We start from the raw sequence: 20,392 nt of genomic DNA, 5'->3' as shown, positions 1-20,392 counted from the left end.
TCTTTGAGAAGGGAGGAAGGCAAAAGAAAGCAATGTATAGTCCTGTTAGCCTAACGTCAGTGGCTGGGGAAGGGTTGGAGTCTATTATAACAGATGAGGTTTTGGGGTACTAGGAGACTTATGATGAAATAAGTCAAAGCCAGCATAGCTTCTGTACAGGGAAATATTGCCTGATCAGTCAGGGCAGTACAGGATATGCCGAGGAGGCAGATGCATGGGGTTGAGTAAGAACCAGGATCAGCCATGATAGGATGGTGGAGCAGACTTGATGGGGCTGAATGGCCTAATTCTGCTCCTATGACTTATGGTCTGATACTGCTGGTGTCTACACAGTGAAGATTGACACAAAATACTTATTACATTCGGCCGCTATTTCTTTGCTTTATTAATAACTCGCCAGCATCACCTTCCAGCAGTACAATATCCATACTTGCCTCTCTTTTACTCTTTATATATCTGAAAAAGACATTTTTATACTTGATATTATTGGCTCACTTATCTTAATTTTTCATCTTGTCTATCCTGTGCGTCTTTTTTTGTTGTCTCCTGTTGGTTATGTAAAAGTTTCCAATCCTCTACCTTCCCAATATGTTCTTGCTATATTATATGACCCCGCTTTTGCTTTTATTATCAAAAACAGGAGAAAATCTGTGGATGCTGGAAATCCAAGCAACACATACACAAGATGCAGGAGGAACCTCGAAGGCCAGACAGCATATATGGGAAATAGTAAACAGATGATGTTTCGGGCCGAGACCCTTCATCAGGACTGGGGGAAAAAAAAGATGAGATGTCAGAGGAAGAAGTGTGGGGGTGAGAGGGGTGGAAGAAGTTGGAGGAGATAGGTGAAACTGGGAGAGGGGGAGTAGTGAAGGGAAAAACTTTCTAGGATATCATTTCCTTAACGATTCTCGAAAGATCATAGCCAATGACTCTACATCTCTTCAGCCACCTCTTTCAGATCTCTGGGGTGTACACCATCTGGTCCAGGTGACCTACTTACCTTCAGACCATCTCTGTTTCCCAAGAACCTTCTCCTGAGTAACGTAACTTTACACATTCTGACAATTGACATCTGGGACTTCCATATTCCTGCCAGTGTCTTCGACAGATAAGAGTGATGTACAATACTTATTCAGTTCCGCTACCATCACCTTGCACCCCCACCCCATTACTGCCTCACCAGCATCATTTTTCAGTGGTCCGATATCCACTTCCACCTCTCTTGTACACTATATGTACCTGAAGAAAAATTTGGTATCCTCTTTAATATTACTGCCTAGCTCACCTATGTATTCCATCTTCCCCTTCTTATTTATTTTAGTTGCATTCTGTTGGTTTTTAAAAGCTTCCCAATCCTCTAACTTCCCGGTAATTTTTGCTCCATGCCCTCTCTTTGGTTTATATGTTGTCTTTGATTTCTCTTATCAGTCACGGTTTTGTCACCTTACTTTTAGAATACTACTTCCTCTTTGTGATTTATATATCCTGTGCCTTTCAAATTGCTTCCAGAAATTCCAACTATTGCTGCTCTATTTTCATCCTTCCCGTGTTCTTTTCAAATCAACTTTGATCTTTCCTTCTCTCATGCCTCTCTAATTCTCCTTATTGGACATCTGACATTAGCTTCTCCTTCTCGAAGGTCAGGGTGAATTTGATCATATTAAGATCACTTGCCCCTAAGGGTTCTTTGAACTGAAGTGACCTAATTAAATCTGGTTCATTACAACACCCAATCCAGAATAGCTGATCCCCAAGTGGGCTCAATCACGAGCTGCTCCAAAAAAGCATCTTGTAGGCATTCTAGGAATTCCTCCTCTTGAGATCAGCACTATCCTAATTTTCCTAATCACCTGCATGACAATCCCCCATGACTATTGTAACATTGCCCTTTTGTCACGCACTTTCTATCTCCCATTGTAGTTTGTGGACCACATACTTACTACTGTTTGGAGGTCTCTATACAATTCCCATCAGGGATTTTTTTTACATTTGCTGTTCCTTAATTCTACCCACAGGTTCTCCACCTTCCAACCCTATGCCACCTCTTTCTAATAATTTTATTTAATATTTTACAAACACAGCCACAGAAAGCCACCACCAGCTTGTTCTTTCAAGAAACATGTAAGTATCTGGGAAACAAGAGGACCTGCAGATGCTAGAAATCTAGAGAACTACACACAAAGTGCTGGAGGAGCTCAGCATGTCAGGCAGCATCTATGGATGGGAATCATCAGTTCGGGCCAAGACCCTTTATCGGGACTCTTGATACCCACGTATCTGGAATATCAACAAGCAAAGAAAATAGAAAGTAGTGCAAAATAGGGAAAACCTTTGACAACATTTCGTTCAAGGCTTTAAAAAACCTGCCAAGTAGAACTCAAAGTTAACAAATACAACAAAGGCAATAAACACTTTCATCAATACCGACATTGACTTTTTTTATATAAAAATATCTTTGTCCCATTTCAATCAGAACATTTTACAAAGATAAATAACTCTAGAAAACTTTAGAAAAGACTATTTACACTCAAACACACTTAGATGAACACTACCTTGGACAGAATAAGGTAGAGAAATAACACACTTGAAAAAAAATCACACAACAGAAAATATATATTTTCATCAAAAATGAACAGAATTCAGCATTCCATGTGTGTCTATGCAATCGTGATAAGAAATACAGACCAGAAAACTTAAATGAGAGGCCAACTCCGAAAAATGAGTCACCACTGTCAAAGAAAACATTAACCAGTGGAATGAGTATGACCCTCCATGAGGGGTTCTTTGCAGAAATACAGGACAAGGTGGTTAAAAAAAGGGGGAAAAAATCAAAAATACAGGAAATATAAACAAACAAGGCAGTAAGTGCAGAAAATGCCAAGAGAAACCAGACACAATCCAACACATTCCAGGATCCTGCAGCAGTTTAATTCAATGTGATGCAGACCTGCCTCTGGTTTCTGACCCTGCTTCGTTGAACATCCAACTGATGGTTTCCCATTCTGCTTTCAGTCTTTAGAGGACAGAGGTGTTTTCTAACAACCCTTTAGAAGCAGGGAAAATGACCCATAATGTGGAAATGAGCCGTCAATAAGGTTAACTACCAATGTTATTCTTCCTCAGCCGAGAGATTAGAGGGGCAAAGAACATCTCAGACAGAACTGCAGTCAGCTCGATTTCGTCAGTCTGCAGAAAATTCAAGGGGAACCTCTTCACCCACAGAGTGGTGACTGTTTGGAACCCATCACCACAGGGAGAGCGAGAGATGAACAACAGGGGAGGATTTAAAAGGACTGTCGTGGAACAGAATCACTGGCAGGGTCCAGCCGGCCTGAGTTGCCTCTTTACTCTATATTAGGTGTGTTATAAATTCACTAAGTACCGGAGACAGACTTCAAAGTAGAACTGATTTATTTGTCTCAGATCCAGAATATTAAATTCCAGTCCCATTAAAGGTGAATGTGCAGCAGAAGAAACTCCTCCCATGCCCAGTGACCAGGGTGCAGAACTGGGTGTGGTGAGCAGCAGCAATAATTGCAGAGTTCAGCACCGACAGTCACTCTCAAAATTGCATTGAGAAACAATGATGGACAAATATCCAGCATGAAGCTTATTGAAACTTTATCCCCAGTGTGAACCCAGTGATGTGTTACAAGGTTAGGTTACTGAGTGAATCCCTTCTCACATTCACAGCAGGTGAGCGGCCTCTCCCCAGTGTGAACTCAATGATGCACATTTGATGGAGATGGCTGAGAGAATCTCTTCCCAATCTCTGAGCAGGTGTATGGCCTCTACCCAGTGTGAACTCGCTGGTGTCTCTGTAGGCAGGATGATTGCAGAAATGCTTTCCCACATTCATAGCAGGGGAACAGCCTCTCCCGTGTGAACTGACTGGTGTGCCAGTAGTTGTGATGACCAAGTGAATCTCTTCCCACATTCTGAGCAGGTGAACGGCTTCTCTCCAGTGTGAACTCGCTGATGACTCTCTAGGCTGGATGACCGAGTGAATCCCTTCCCACATTCTGAGCAGGTGAATGGCTTCTTCCCAGTGTGAACTCGCTGATGTCTGTGTAGGGTGAATGAATGAGTGAATCCCATCCCACATTCTGAGCAGGTGAATGGCTTCTCCCCAGTGTGAACTCGCTGATGACTCTCTAGGTTGGATGACCGAGTGAATCTCTTCCCACAGACTGAGCAGCTGAACGGCCTCTCCCCTGTGTGAACTGACTGGTGTCTCTGTAAAGTGGAGGACTGAGTGAACCTCCTCCCACAGTCTGAACAGGTGAACGGCCTCTCCCCAGTGTGAACTTGCTGGTGTACCAGTAGGTCGGGTGACCGACTGAACCCCTTCCCACAGTCTGAGCAGCTGAACGGCCTCTCTCCAGTGTGAACTCTCTGGTGTGCCAGTAGGTCGGGTGACCGAGTGAATCCCTTTCCACAGTCTGAGCAGGTGAACAGCCTCTCTCCAGTGTGAACTCGCTGATGTGCCTTCAGATTAAATGAGCAAATGAATCCCTTCTCGCAGTCTGAACAGGTGAATGGTCTCTCTCCAGTGTGAACTGACTGGTGTGCCAGTAGCTTGGATGACCGAGAGAATCCCTTCCCACAGTCTGAGCAGGTGAATGGCCTCTCTCCAGTGTGAACTCGCTGATGTACCTTCAGTTTAGATAAACAAGTGAATCCCTTCCCGCAGTCTGAGCAGGTGAATGGCCATTCCCCGGTGTGAACTCTCTGATGTTCCTTCAGTTTAGATGACTGAGTGAATCCCATCCCACAGTCTGAGCAGGTGAATGGCCTCTCCCCAGTGTGAACTCGCTGGTGCACCAGTAGGTCAGATGACCGAGTGAACCCCTTCCCACAGTCTGAGCAGCTGAACGGCCTCTCTCCAGTGTGAACTCTCTGGTGTGCCAGTAGGTCGGGTGACCGAGTGAATCCCTTCCCACAGTCTGAGCAGGTGAACAGCCTCTCTGCAGTGTGAACTCGCTGGTGTACCAGTAGGTCGGGTGACCGACTGAATCCCTTTCCACAGTCTGAGCAGGTGAACAGCCTCTCTCCAGTGTGAACTCGCTGATGTGCCTTCAGATTAAATGAGCAAATGAATCCCTTCTCGCAGTCTGAGCAGGTGAATGGCCTCTCTCCAGTGTGAACTCGCTGATGTACCTTCAGTTTAGATAAACAAGTGAATCCCTTCCCGCAGTCTGAGCAGGTGAATGGCCATTCCCCGGTGTGAACTCTCTGATGTTCCTTCAGTTTAGATGACTGAGTGAATCCCATCCCACAGTCTGAGCAGGTGAATGGCCTCTCCCCAGTGTGAACTCGCTGGTGCACCAGTAGGTCAGATGACCGAGTGAACCCCTTCCCGCAGTCTGAGCAGGTGAATGGCTTCTCCCTGATGTGAACCCGCTGGTGCACTATTAAATTGGATGACTGAGTGAATCCCTTCCCACAGTTCAAGCAGGTGAATGGCCTCTCCCCAGTGTGAACTGACTTGTGTACCAGTAGGGTGGATGACTGATGGAATCCCTTCCCACAGTCTGAGCAGGTGAACGGTCTCTCCCTGGTGTGAACTCGCTGATCAGCCATTAGGTCAGCTGATTGAGTGAATCCTTCCCCACAAATTCAGCAGATGACCAGCCTCTGCCCAGTGAGAACTGACTGGTGTGTCCACAGGTGGGAAGACCGACTGAATCCCTTCTCACCCACAGAACAGGTGAATGGCCTTGTCCCAGTGTGTACTTGCTGAAGTACCTTCAGTTGAGATGACCGAGTGAATCTATTCCTGCTGTCTGAGCAGGTGAACAGACTCTCCCCAGTGTAAAATGACAGGCATGCCAGTCGGTCAGATGATCGAGTGAATCCCTGCCCAGTCTGAGTAGGAAGGACGATCGAGTGAAGCCCTTGCTCCAATTCTTAAATATCTGGACAGTGTCAGAAAATCTGGCGTGTTGTGTTTGAGATTCCTGTAGATAAATTCCTTGTCGTTTTTAACCTGTGAAAACATTTACAAAATCCATCAATGGCTGAAGGACAACATTTCAGATGAGATCACTTTAGTCAGCAAGCTGTGATCTGACATCACACTGTTACAGTGAGCTTCAACCCAAGTTGGAGAGAGAACTCATCTTCAAACTGGCACAGTGCTGGTATCTAGGATTAAATGTTAACTGGAATCAATCTCTCTGATGCTTTTCCTGTCTCTATAAGAATGGGGCATTTCTGCCATCTCCAATCTGTGCCTTGCCTCAGTTTGAGTCTCTCCATTGGTAGTATTCCCTCTTCCCACTGAGCAACATGGGTGTCTCGTTCCACAGTGACTGAAGCACTCTCACACAAATAGCCTTTGTTGACCTGCAGCTAGGATTTTCTTTTATGTACTGTTAGATTAAAGTGCCACCGTTTTAACGCCATATAAAAATTTGCTGCTGAGATGAACGGTCGGTCTGATAAAAGGAATTAGAGTGAATTAAGGATTCTATTTAAGGTTCTTGTCACAGTCATAGAAAAGTACAACACAGAACAAGACCCTTCAGCCCATCTAGGTTGTGCTAACTATTTGAACTTTCTACTCCTATATCCCTACTATCCAGGTACTGACACAAACCTCTTAAATGTTGAAATTGAGGTCACATTCACCACTTGTGCTGTCTGCTCATTCCACACCCGGATGACCGTCTGTGTGAAGAAGTTTCTCGTCATGTTCCCCTTAACATTCCATCTTTCACACTTAACTCATGACCTCGTGTTGTTGTCCCACCCCATCTCAGTGGAGAAGGCCAGCTTGCATTTACCCTATCTTTACTCCTCATAATTGTGGTACACCTCCATCAAATCTCCTCTCAATCTTTTACATTCCAAGGAATAAACACCTAACCTGTTCAAGCTTTCCTTATAACCCAAGTCCTCCAGACCTAGCAACATCCTTATGAATTTTCCCTGAACTCTTTCAACCTCTTTTTCATCTTTCCTGTAGGTAGGTGACCAAAACTGTACACAATACTCCAAATTAGGCTTCACCAATGCCTTGTACTATGTCAACATAACATCCATCTCCTGTACTCAGTACTTTGGCTTATGAAGGCCAATGTGCCAAAATCTTTCTCTCCATCCCTATCTAACTGGGGTACCACTTTCAGTGAATTATGGACCTGTAGTCCCAGATCCCTTGCTTCTACAGCACTCCTCAGTGCCCGACCAGTCACTGTGTAAGACCTTGTTCCTACCAACATGCAACACTTCACACTTGTCTGCATTAAATTCCTTTTTCCGTTTCTCAAACTATTTTCCCAGCTGGTCCAGATCACACTGCAAGCCATGATAGTCTTCCTCTCTGTCCACTACACCCCAATCTTGGTGTCATCCACAAATTTGCTGATCCAGTTAACCACACTATCATCCAGATTACTGATATAGATGACAAACAACAACAAATCCAGCACTGATCCCTGTGGCACACCACTAGTCACAGGCCTCCAGTCGGAGAGGCAACCATCTGCTGCCACAGTCTGGCTTCTCCCAAAGACAGTGTCTCATCCAGTTTACTATCTCATCTTGAATGCTGAGTGACTGAACCTTCTTAACCAACCTCCCATATGAGACTTTGTCAAGTGCTTTGCTAAAGTCCATGTGGACAACATCCACTGCCTTGCCTTCATCCACTTTCCTGATAACTTCCTTGAGAGACTCTATAAGATTGGTTAGACATGACCTACCGTGCACAAAGCCATGCTGCCTATCCTTAATCAGTCCACATCTATCCATATACTTAGATATTAATTTCCTGCACATACATTCCAATAACTTCCCCACAACTGATGTCAAGCTCACCAATGTAGAACTTCCTATTTATTTTTAAAGCCTTTCTTGAACAGCAGAACAACATTGGCTGTCCTCCAATCCTCCAGTCCCTCACCTGTCACTAAGGACGATTTAAATATCTCTGCTTGGGCTCAAACAATTTCTGCACTTGTCTTCCGCAGGGTCCCAGGAGAACAACTTGTCAGGCCCTGGTGATTTATCCACGCTTATTTGCCATAAGACAGCAAACACAGATTCCATGAAGTTGATGCTGCTTTGCCTCACTTCTATAGACTCTGTGTCCATCTCCTGAGTAAATACAGATGCAAAAATACTACGTAAAATCTCCCACTTCTATTTTGTCTCCTCATATAAATTATCATTCGGATCGTCCAGAGTGGGCCTGTTTCTGCACTGAACTTCTGCATGTTTCTGTGACACAGAAGCTGGCCAAACTTGTTTGGAAGGGAAACTGGTAGGAATGACGATGGAGCAGCAATGGCTGGAGTTTTGGGGAGCAAGTCGGGAGGTGAGTGATGGATACATCCCAAAGAAGTGGAAGCATTGGAAAGGCAGGAGGCCACAACCATGGTTGAAATGAGAAGCCAAAGCCAATATAAAAAAACAAAGAGAGGGCAAATAATGAGCAAAAAAGATCGAGAAGCTTTCAGAAACCAACAGAACACAACTAAAGAAAGGTGAGCTCAGGGTGTGGAAATATGATATTGTAGTCATTAATGTGTTTTGGTAGCACCCAACAGCCTGAGGCATTTACAGGAACAAGATATCTGGGGCTTCAATATCTCTTGAAAACCAAGGTTCCCTGCACTAGTTACAATTCAACTTTTATTTTGGCAGGCACATACAAACTCTACACCCTCAAAATTTCACTTTTGAAGAACTCCCACTTACCAAGTACTCCTTTGCCAGAAAACAGCCTGTCCCTATCCACACTTGTCAAATCCTTGCAAATACCATAAAAATTGACTTTCTCCAATTTAGAATCTCAACCCCTGGTCCATGCCTCTGTTTTTCCGTATTTACTTGGAATCTCGTGGCACTATGATCACTAGACACAACATGTTCCCATACACTAATTTCTGTCACCAACCCTGGACCATTTCCTAATAGCTTACTGCACACTTCAACATCAGAAATTTTACGTACTGATTAAGGCACATTTGATGAACTCTACCTCAACTAGTCCTTTTACAGTATGGGAGTCCCAGTCAATATATGTGTAAGGGGTTTCTTCTTTTATGTTACTATGCAGGCTAATCAAAATGGCTTCTTTGTTATGTTAACTGCTGAGAAAGTTCTCTCTCTAGCAGCTTGTTTGGGTTATAAAGAGAGTTGTATTCAGTTGCTAACCAATTGGGATAGATGTTATTCTTTCTTGTGTGTTTGTAAGCTATTGTGATGCGCGGGCTTTGGCACAGAAGGCACAATGGGGTCAGAGAGAGTGGACACGATGCTGTGAGCTGGCCGATAGGATGGACCCCGAGCCACAGTCCAAAGCCCAGGGTCCTCAGCGAGGACAGGAGACAAAGACAGACTCGTGTGGAGTGTCTGGTCGACCACTGTGGTTGGTCCCAGGCAGCGGGTCGAGGTGGTCAGAGGGGATTGAATGGTGGAAAGAAGACCCCGTTACTTGAGCTCCAACTGTTGTGCATGAAGGGATTGAACTTTGATAAGTTTGGCGCCTTTTATTTCCTTTTTTATTTTATCTCTATTAATTACATAGTTCCAGTAATATCTATAAATTGTAATCATTTAATGGCATATGGTGTATTGTCTGTTATTTTGCGGGAATGTCACTGATCCTTGAATGTGGAGGCGGAGATGCTGGAGAAGACAGTGCCCCACCCGCTACAAGGAGAGCCCGGTCACGAGCCCATTTCCATGATTAATTTGAAGGAACAAAACCTCATCTTCTAACTGGCCACAGCATCCACACAAACCCAGTTTGCCGGGGCTGAAGGCCGCTTCCCCTAGATGTAAGTGAGTTGAGGGAGCCTGAGGCTTACCCGGGGGCTACATATGGGAAGTTATAATCACTTACAATATCAACTTTTGTTTCTTGGTATAGTCTGTGAACTCTCTACAAATTTGTTCCTCTAAATCCCTCAGACTGTTGGGTGCAACCAGCTCCCAGTAATGCCTACAATATCATAATTCCATGGCCTGGGCTCATCTGGCTTTCCTACGATGCTTCTTGCATTGTGATATACACAGCTCAGCACATTCATCGCACCATGCTCAACCTTCTGATTGCTGACTTCGTCTTAGGTCTGAACAACATCTGTCTGGTGTCAAGAAAACAACCTCTCCCTCAATGTCAGAAAAACAAAGGAGCTGATTGTGGACAACAGGAGGAATGGAGACAGGTTAACCCCCGTTGACACCAATGGATCTGGGGTTGAGAGGGTGAACAGCTTTGAGTTCCTCGGCATAAACATCAACGAGGATTTAATGTGGTCTGTACATACCGGCTGTGTGGTGGAAAAGGCACAACAGCGCCTCTTTCACCTCAGACAGTTGAAGAAGTTTGTTATGGGCCACCAAATCCTAAGAACACTCTATAGGGGCAATATTGAGAGCAATCTAATTGGCTGCATCACTGCCTGGTTTGGAACTGTACTTCCCTTAATGGCAGGACTCTGCAGAGAGTGGTGCGGACAGCACAGCGAATCTGCAGATGTGAACTTTCCACTGACAGGACATTTACAGAAACAGCCACCAACTGTTCTAGCTGCTACCATCTGGGAAACGGTACCACAGCGTAAATGCCAGGATCAACAGGCTCCGGGACAGCTTCTTCCAGCCAGGCCATCAGACTGATTAATTCATGCTGATAGAACTGTATTTCTATGTTATATAGACTGTCCTATGTACAAACTATTTGTTATAAATTACTATAAATTACACATTGCACATTTAAACGGAGATGTAACGTAAAGATTTCTACTCCTCATGTATATGAAGGAGTATGTAATAAAGTCAATTCAATTCAATTCACCCTCTCCACTATCTGTTCTGTCATTCTGGCTCCCGCCCCCCACCCCCCTGCAACTTTACTTTAACCAACACTCCCACCCCCACACTAGCAATAGCAAGCCTTACCACTAGGATATTAGACCTCTGCTAGTTTTATTTCCCAAACTAACTAATCCCCTATCACCACTTTGACTTTCCTCTGCAAGGTAATTCCCCCCCCCCCACCGCCCAACAAGTTTCTAAAGTGGTCCATCTGCTGTTGTGAGGGACGGCAACAAGAGTACTCTGCGATGGCTATTTAACCTCATTCCCCTTCCTGACTCTCACCCAGTTTCCTGTGTCCTGCACCTTGGGTGTAACTCACCTCTCTTCATGTTATATCTATCATCCCTTCTGACTCCCAGATGATCTGGAATTCATCCATTTTGAGTTCCAACTCCTTAAAGTGTAGCTGGATACACATCTTGTAGGTGATGGTGTCAGGGACACTGGAGGTCTCCCCACCTTTCCACCAATGCCCCCTCAAATTTGTAATGACAAGTGTGTGCAAATATCTTGCGCTGTGCAATTTTTAACAGTAACAAAAACGTGCACACTGAATTTTATATAGAGAGGTATTGATTTTAACAGTTAGCAAATCACAATCAATAAGAACTTTGATCTCCCCTAGGTTTGATCATGTTCATCTGCACTCTCACACAACCTATGTAGCAGGCCTGTAGCGGGTAATGAAGGATCTTCTCAACAGAAATTTTGCACACTGTCCATATCTGATTTGCTCGTAAAATGATACTTTAAAAAGTCAGATTTCCCAATATCACTCACTTCTTCCCACTTGCAAATTCTCCAGCAACTTTTGCATTGCCACAATACACACAGGTAATACCATTTTCTGTATTGTACATAAATATCTCTCCTGAACCCTCCCCCAGGTGACTGATGGTGGTGAACTCATTGATGGCAATGCCAATGAATATGAAGGGAAGGGCAGCAGTCTGTCTCATTGGAGTCTGGCACGTTTGTTTTGTGAAAGCTACATGTTGCCCAGGACAAAGGTGTTTGATATCATTATGTAACCGGACAGAATGGGTCAAAATATGTTCCCACGGGTAGAAACGTCCAGAACAAGAGGAGGTAGAACAAGCAACACACACAAAATGCTGGAGGAACTCAGCAGGCCAGGCAGCATCTATGGAAAATAGTTCTATTTTACCTATTTTATGTGTGTTGCTTGGATTTCCAGCATTTGCAGAGTTTCTTTTGTTTGTGGTTGAAGGTAGAACAAAGGAGATTTTCTCAGCTACTGATCTAAAAGATTTTGTTCCCTTTCCCCGAGTTCCTAGTATTTAGACAGCTGGAGCTCAGCTCTGTCTGAAAGATGCATCGGTTCCCACTCCCTCATCAGCCGGAAGCTCCCCGGGGCCCGTGTACGGATGGTGGGGCTGAGAGAGAGAGGGAAGAGAACAGGACTGCCCGGGGATTGCGGGCCACGATGGCAGGAGCAATTGCCCCTCAGTCAGAGTCGAAACCCCCCGCCCGGAATATGCTCTTACCTGTAGCTGATCGTTCCGCGGCCTTTTGTGTACTGCGCGCATGCGTAATATTCGGGAAAGTCAACAACCCTGACGCCTGCGCATTTAATCGGTGCTGCAGCGCGGGCGTTATTTTTAAGGCACCGCTTTCTGGGTGATCACGGTGACTTTAGGTTTCTGCAGGCACCGGTTCCATGTCCATGCCTCACTGTGTTTTGTGTGTAGAAAACTCAGCAGCTGTTTTCACGCAGAAAGCAGCTTCCATAAATAATATACTCAATATCAACAGGCATTTCGCGTGTCAGGAGCCAAGGTACAATCCTCTTACAAAATGCAGATATAAAACACAAGAGATTCTGCTGTTGCTGGAAATGTAGACACACACACACACACACACACACACACACACACACACACACACACACACACACACACACACACACACACACACACACACACACACACACTATTCTGGATGAACTCTGCAGTTCGGGCAGCAACTAAGCAGAGGAGTACACAGTCTAGCCATGCCGAAGGGGCTCGGCCTAATCGTTATCTATTTATTCCTCTCCACATTTGCGGCCTCATCTGTTGATTTTCTCCAGTATTTTGCAGACATTAACCACCTTTTTAAAAATCAATCAGCTTCCAAATGTTTCTGTAGCCACATCCTGCTGGTCTGATTCCTCTTCTTCCTCCTCCTCCTCATAAACTCTAGACCCCATCTCTTTCTGGAGCCCCAAAGCCCTGACTCAGGCTGGCAACTCTTTGGTTTCTGCCTCTGCTCCATCTAAGATTCACTCGCTAGTCTGCTGTCAGACTTTAGAGGTGCATTGCAGCAACCCAGCTGTCTACGGCACAGTCCTTTGAAATGAGTGAAAATGATAGAAAACGTTGAAAAGAGCGGGGAAGGAGGAGTTTAACCACCTTAGTTCAGAGCTCCAAAGAACATCAAAACCACAGTGAGTTCATCGTCTTATTCAGCCTGGAGACAATCATGCAGGAAATTCATGCAGGTGTATAGGATGATGAGAGGCATTGGTCGTGTGGATAGCCAGAGGCTTTTCCCAGGGCTGAAATGGCTAACACGAGGGGGCATAGGTTTAAGCTGCTTGGAAGTAGGTACAGAGGAGATGTCAGAGCTAAGTTTTTACACAAAGAGTGGTGTGTGTGTGGAAAGCACAGCCAGCGATGGTGGTAGAGGAGGATACAATAGGGTCTTTTAAGAGATTCTTAAATAGATACATGGAGGTTAGGAAAATAGAGGGTTATGCAGTAGGGTAATTCTAGACAGTTTCTAGAGTAAGTTACATGGTCGACAAAACATTGTGGGCCAACGGGTCTGTAATGTGCTGTAGATTTCTATGATTCCATGAAATTCAAAGAAAATCTCCTATCCCACGGAGTGGTGACTAGTTGCAACCTGTCATCACAGGGAGAGTGAGAGGGGAACGGCAGGGATAGATTTTCATATACTGATATGGAACAGAAACCTGGGCAGGGACCAGATGGGCCGAGTGACCTCTCTAGTGTACATTGTGAGTGTGGTAGATACAGTAAGTACCTGAGACACGGGATTTGATACAGAACGGATTTATCTTTCACAGATCCACAATATTAAACATCAGTCTAGTTTAAGGCTAACATCAGCAGAACAGACTCCTCCAATACTCAGTGACCAGGGTTCAGTCCTGGGTGCGATGAGCAGCCGCAAGAACTGCAGAATCTGACAGTAACAGTTCCTCATGAACCTGCAGCTGCCTTCAGTCACTGTGATAGTTAAACATTTAACACAGGGCTGATTTGAATTAAAAAATACCATGAGAGGTCATCTATTACATCCAGTGCTTCCGGTGCGGCCTCCTCTACATCGGTGAAACCCGAGGCAGATTGGGGGACTGCTTCGTCGAGCACAATAGACAGGATCCCCTGGTTGCCACCCACTTCAACTCTGCTTCACATTCCCATTCAGATATGTCCATACATGGCCTCCTCTACTGCCATGATGAGGTTAAACTCAGGTTGGAGGAGCAACACCTCATATACCGTCTGGGTGGTCTCCAGCCCCTTGGTATGAATATTGAATTCCCCAACTTCCGGAAATTCCCGCCCCCGCCTTTCCCCTATCCCAGTTTTACTCTGCCCCCTCCCCCTGCTGCCTACCACCTCCCTCATGGTCCCACCTCCTTCTATAACCATTTAACCATATAACAATTACAGCACGGAACCAGTCCATCTCGACCATTCTAGTCCGTGTCGAACGCTTACTCTCACCTAGTATGTACCACACAACCAGCACACCATCCTTCGAATCCATATTCCTCCCCATTTCCTCGATTGGTAAATGCTGTTTGATGCTCTCCAAACGGAAGCACTTAGCCTGGGCTGCCTCTGCGGCCTCTTCAACCTCCGGCAATCGAGATGCCCTCTGACTCTTTGACTCCTCGACCTCCACCCGCAGTCGCAGCAGTTCTGACCCACGCTCCGTGTCCATCTCTATCTGGGACGCAATTACAGCACCAGCTTCTTCCAATCTGTGCTGGGTCGATTTCTTGAGCTTCTGCTGATCCTTTCGAAGGTTGGTCATTGCAGCGTCTCTTTGGATTAATTCATCAGTAATGACCGCAGTTTCGGCTCGGAATACCGTTTCCCCGTCTCCACTTTGATGAGCGTGGACTCCAATCCTTCAATGGTTGTCCCAAAATTGCAGCACTCAGTCTCCATCCTGCATTTCTGAGCGTTCAGTTCAGCGGGGCAAATCTCCTCTCTCAGCCAAACACTCAGGATCTGCGTCCTTCTCCAGAGCTGGCACTCGTCCAAAGAAAGTTTTACTTAGTTTATCCCTAGTCGCCCGGGATTCCTCACTCGCCTCAATTCATAGTCTTCCAAGGTGAATCTCAATGCTAGGAGATCATCCAAATACACCAAAACTCCAAACAAGTCCACATCCCCCGTCCCCCGCGGGAAGGTTGCAAGGGCTCCGGATATGCCCTGTGGCATCTTTTCGGACTGGAAGAATCCTAGGGGACCTATAACTGCCGTCTTCTCCTCATTGGCCTCACTCATCGGGATCTGGCAACATCCACTCCTCAGATCCAGCACATTAAACCACATCGCACCATTCAGACAGACCATCGCGTCTTCGGCCGTCAGACCCGTATTCAGGTCAATGACAGTGCGCCTTGTCAGAGTCCTATAATCCACACACACGTCCTTCACGGCTGCAGGGGCCAGTCGCCGCGACCTTTCTCTCACCGAGGTGTCTTCAGCGGTCAACTCCCCTCCCTCGTGGTATTTTGGAGCTTCCACTAAGAGGGTCTCACCTTCAGATACTTCCCCCAGGCCGTAACACCATCGGCTCTCGTTTAAATTCGGTACCGGCCCAATGCTGCTACACACGTCCAGATGAACGTTCGGCCAATGTTGTTAATATCACTACATTTTGCGACTTTCATTTACAAGGATTTAATATTCTGTATCTCTGTTTCTCTTACATAAAAAGCCATCCTTAAAGGCACGCGCCTCTGACTTTTCAGGCGGCCCTAAATTCTGGGAGTGGAATCAGCAAAATGGTCCAGTTCATTCAAAACATCATCGGGCGTGATTTCTTTTTATATATCATATGCATATACCAGAACCGAGCAGCCACGCATTGTGTCGGTTAAGGTTGGGATATTCAGATCTGCTGCCGCAGACGGAGCTAAGTGCTCTTCAGCGTTTCTGTAATTTAATAGCTATCGGGTTCTCATAATTGCCAATACACGAAACGCCGTTGTTTTGGAGCCAGATGATAATTTACGATAATATGTGTTTCTTGAAATCAAACAATTTGATAAACAAGTTACTAGACGTTTACTAAATTCGATATAATTTTATCTCACTGCACTACCCAAAACACACTATTTCTTAGAGCTACAGCGCACGGAATCGATCAATTTGGCATAGCACGGCGGTGGTGTCTGAAATGCCAATAATAGCTAGTTCTGTTTTTCCCTATGGTTAGCACCTATCTCACTAAGTCTTTCTTCCCAATATCCAGAAATTCTGGTAAGCATCACAGGCAAAGTAAATATAAATGGTATCTGAAAACAAATATTTCGAACATAAGAGGAGTTTCTAAGTGCTGTGAAGAAATTCAGAATTTTGTAACACAAGAGACAGAAGAACAGACGAGGTGGCCGAGAGGTTAAGGCGATGGACTGCTAATCCATTGTGCTTTGCACGCATGGGTTCGAATCCCATCCTCGTCGTGACCTCTTTATGTGAGGGGCCATCTGTTCAACTATTACTGTACTTTAAAGCTTCCAAGTCTCCAATATTTGCCAGATAGTTTGCTTTGTGAGTCATGAAAAATAATGTTCACAATTGGAATTTGTCTCCAAATTTGGTCATTTGGAGAGGAATTAGGCCATTCCGCCCATCGGGTCTGCTTTGCCGTTCCAGCATGGCTGATATACTATCCCTTTCAACCCTATTCTCCTGCCTTCTCCTCGTCACATGTGACCCCCTTACTGATCATGAAACTGTTAATATATCGAATGACGTGGCCTCCACAGCTATCTGTAGCAATAAATTCCACAAATTCACAACCATCAGGCTACAGAAATCTCTCCTTACCCCAGTTCGAAAATGACTTCCTTATATTCTAGGTTAGTTCCCTCTATTTTTAGACTTCTCCACGACAAGAAGCATCCTCTCCATGTCCACTATCTCCAGGCCTTTCATTATTCGATAAGTTTCAACGGGATACCCGCGTCATTCTCCGAAACTACAGCAAGTGTAGTCCCAAAGTCATTAAACGCTCTGCATATTTCGCCTTGTAATTCCCAGGATCATTCTGGCGAATGTCTCCTGGGCGCTTTCCAATGCCAGCACACCCGCTTTTGGTTAAGGAACACACGCTGCTCAATATATTCCAACTGCGGTCTGACCAATGCCTTACAAAGACTCAGCATTACATCCTTGTTTTCCTTTTCCAGTTCTCTCGAAATGTAAACTGTCACTGCGTTTCCCTTCGTTAATACTGAGCCAACCTGCAAGTTGATCTTTCGGGAATCCTGTACCAGGTCTCCCGCTTCCTTCTACACATCTGTTTTCTGAACATGCTCGCCGTTTAGAAAATAGACCACGCCTTTATAGCTTCTGCCTAAGTGAATGACCATACACTTCCCAATATAATTTTACATCTCTCTCCTAATCAGTTCAGTTCCTTCTGCCAAGGTCCTGCTGATCAATACTCACACAACATAACCATCAACCTATATTTATACCGTTTGCAAATTGGCCAGAAAACTATCAATCCCCTTATTCAGATTATTGACATATAACGTGAAAATAAGTGGTCCAAACAACTACTGGTCACCGGCAGCCGACAAGAAAAACGCTCCACTTAATTCCACTCGCTGCCTCCGGCCATTCAGCCAATCTTCGATCCATGCTAGTATAACTCCCGTAAGACCATCGGCTCTCCTCTTGTTAAGAAACCTCAAGAGTTGCACCCTGTGACATTCCTTCTGATTTTCTAGGCCAGCAACATCCACTGACCCTTCTCCATTTATCCTGTCTGTTATTTCCTCGAGGAATTCCAACAGATTTGTCAAGCTAAATTTCCCCTGAGGAACACCATGCTGACTTTGCCCTATTTTAATATGTGCCTCGAAGTGCCCCGAAACTTCATCCTTAATAATGGACAACATCGTCCTAAACACGGAAGAAGACTAACGGGCCTAACATTTCCTGTAACACAGATAAAAGTTGCTGGTGAACGCAGCAGGCCAGGCAGCATCTCTCGGAAGAGGTGCAGTCGACGTTTCAGGCCGAGACCCTTCGTCAGGACTAACTGAAGGAAGAGCTAGTAAGAGATTTGAAAGTGGGAGGGGGAGAGGGAGATCCAAAATCATAGGAGAAGACAGGAGGTGGAGGGATGGAGCCAAGAGCTGGACAGGTGATTGGCAAAAGAGATATGAGAGGATAATGGGACAGGAGGCCTAGGCAGAAAGAAAAGGGGGATTGGGGGAAACAGAGGATGGGCAAGGAGTACAGTGAGGGGGACAGAGGGAGAAAAAGGAGAGTGAGAGAAAGAATGTGTGTATAAAAATAAATAACGGATGGGGTTAGAGGGGGAGATGGAGTATTAGCGGAAGTTAGAGAAGTCAATGTTCATGCCATTAGGTTGGAGGCTTCACGGACAGAATATAAGGTGTTGTTCCTCCAACCTGAGTGTGGCTTCATCTTGACAGTAGAGGAGGGCGTCGATAGACATATCGGAATGGGAATGGGATGTGGAATTAAAATGTGTGGCTGAATGGGAATGGGAATAAAATTTCTTGTCTTTTGTTTCTCTCCCTTTAAAGAGTGGAGAGACATTTCCAATTTTCCAGTTCTCCTGAACTGTTCCAAAGTCTGCTGCTCCTTGAACGATCAGTACAAATGCGCCTACAGGGGAAAATGTGTGAATGTCACTATAAGTTGCGATGTTTATCAGTTTCCCCATTCAGCCTCCGTCTCTTCGCAACGATGAAGGGCGGATGGAGGTGCATGCGGATATTCTGAACTGGGAGTTGAGCGCACAGATCCCGAAGCAGGTGATTTTCAAACCTTCCTGCAGAACACGCGTCAGAAACGTTTAAACACAGCGCGGTGTCGATTAATACTCGAGTGTACCGAACTGATATCAAAGACAGATCGAGCGGAGTATGTTCTCGTCATCCGATTCCGGAGACAGCAGAAGAGCGGCACAACGTCCGGACCGAGTAAGTGAAATGCATCAACCGCGGCCACGCAGGCGAGGAATCTACAAGTAAAACACAAACTGAAGGAATTTCCATACAGCGCATGAATACTGTGGGCGGCACCGATTAAACCGCGATTTCCTCACCCATCTGTCTCTTTACTTCCGATGTACAGTTTTATGTTTTCTCCCTTCCATTCTGCTGATACCTCCGGATACATTTTAACTGACATTTCTGCAACTTCAGTGATACATATTTCATATCGACTGTGGGCAGATTGGAACATCAGTGGTAAGTCCGCCATCAAGACATTGAATAATGTACTTAACAGTGGCCGGTTTGATGAGGATAACTGACCCTTATGTTTTAATAATGTAATAGAGGTAACAGGGTGCCGAGGGAACATCGGGAGCTATGTGTTGAGTCACAGGGCAAAGTGTATACCGAAATATAAACTTATTCGTGACGTTAACGACGAAGGAAAGAAAAAACATCACTGGTTAATTACTCATCTGCATGCACGCGTGGGATATTCCGTAAGTAGTTACATGTTGCATCAATACTCAGCAAGACCGACATATTAAAATATAGTGACTATAACTCTATACCGATATACGATCTCGCATCATCATCTTGTCTCGAAACAAAACGGTTCCCAATTCCCTTGCTCTGTAGATTATGCACGAGATTTTTGACCATTCCTTTTCAATTTCCCGCAGGGGTATTCCCATGATAATAAATGTAAATACGAACGTAAAAGTTTGCGGGATCTTTGAGATCACATGCCTCCTAAATCCTGGAGCCTAAAGAGTGTTTCTGTCCAGGATTGAACTGGAGACCTTTCGCGTGTAAAGCGAACGTGATAACCACTACACCACAGAAACGCTGCCAGGAGCTCAATGTTCTACGCTATTGAGCACTGACCAGACACCCTGCACCTCCGACTCTCTACTTATTCATCCTGCTCTTAAGGACAATTTTTTTCTGCCCGCAAGCAATAGAAAACGAAATTTTGCCCACTCTTCGTTCCCACTTCAGGAACAAGGGCCAACTTTATAGGGCATATTTATTAAATTCACGACGAATTTGCTGTGATGTTTTGGTCAGGGCGCAACATCCAACAACACCCGACCGTACCTCTTCCTAGAGATGCTGCCTGGCCTGCTGCGTTCACCAACAACTTTTATGTGTGTTGCAACAAAAAACGTATCGGCCGCTGCAGTGTCCTTCAGTCACCACATGGTGGCTCCCCGCCTCTCAAGGATAATTCAACTGTAATTTTGACATTTCTCGCTATAGATTAGTTCTTCGCCAGTCTTCGCCAATTTTCCGTTC

The 20,392-nt window shown here is 45.2% G+C and overlaps 1 protein-coding gene and 2 non-coding genes across 3 annotated transcripts in view; 1 reads left to right on the top strand and 2 right to left on the bottom strand.

The window, feature by feature from the left end:
* Positions 1-3,565: 3,565 nt before the first annotated feature.
* LOC140193874 (uncharacterized) overlaps positions 3,566-20,392 on the bottom strand; it is an 81,103-nt gene continuing 64,276 nt past the window's right edge. The window contains 4 exon segments of the mRNA XM_072251010.1: positions 3,566-3,873; positions 3,875-5,609; positions 14,601-14,895; positions 18,990-19,119. Of these exon segments, the coding sequence (XP_072107111.1) occupies positions 3,726-3,873; positions 3,875-5,609; positions 14,601-14,895; positions 18,990-19,119 (2,308 nt within the window). The 3' untranslated portion in view covers positions 3,566-3,725.
* On the top strand, positions 16,495-16,576 carry trnas-gcu (transfer RNA serine (anticodon GCU)). The gene has a single exon. It is a non-coding gene; the product is annotated as a tRNA-Ser (tRNA).
* On the bottom strand, positions 19,869-19,941 carry trnav-uac (transfer RNA valine (anticodon UAC)). Its single transcript has one exon. It is a non-coding gene; the product is annotated as a tRNA-Val (tRNA).

The sequence above is a fragment of the Mobula birostris genome, unplaced genomic scaffold (assembly GCF_030028105.1).
Source record: "Mobula birostris isolate sMobBir1 unplaced genomic scaffold, sMobBir1.hap1 scaffold_947, whole genome shotgun sequence".
Classification (NCBI taxonomy): domain Eukaryota; kingdom Metazoa; phylum Chordata; class Chondrichthyes; order Myliobatiformes; family Myliobatidae; genus Mobula; species Mobula birostris.
Note: the sequence above shows the minus strand (reverse complement) of the source record. Positions and strands in the feature narration are given on the sequence as shown.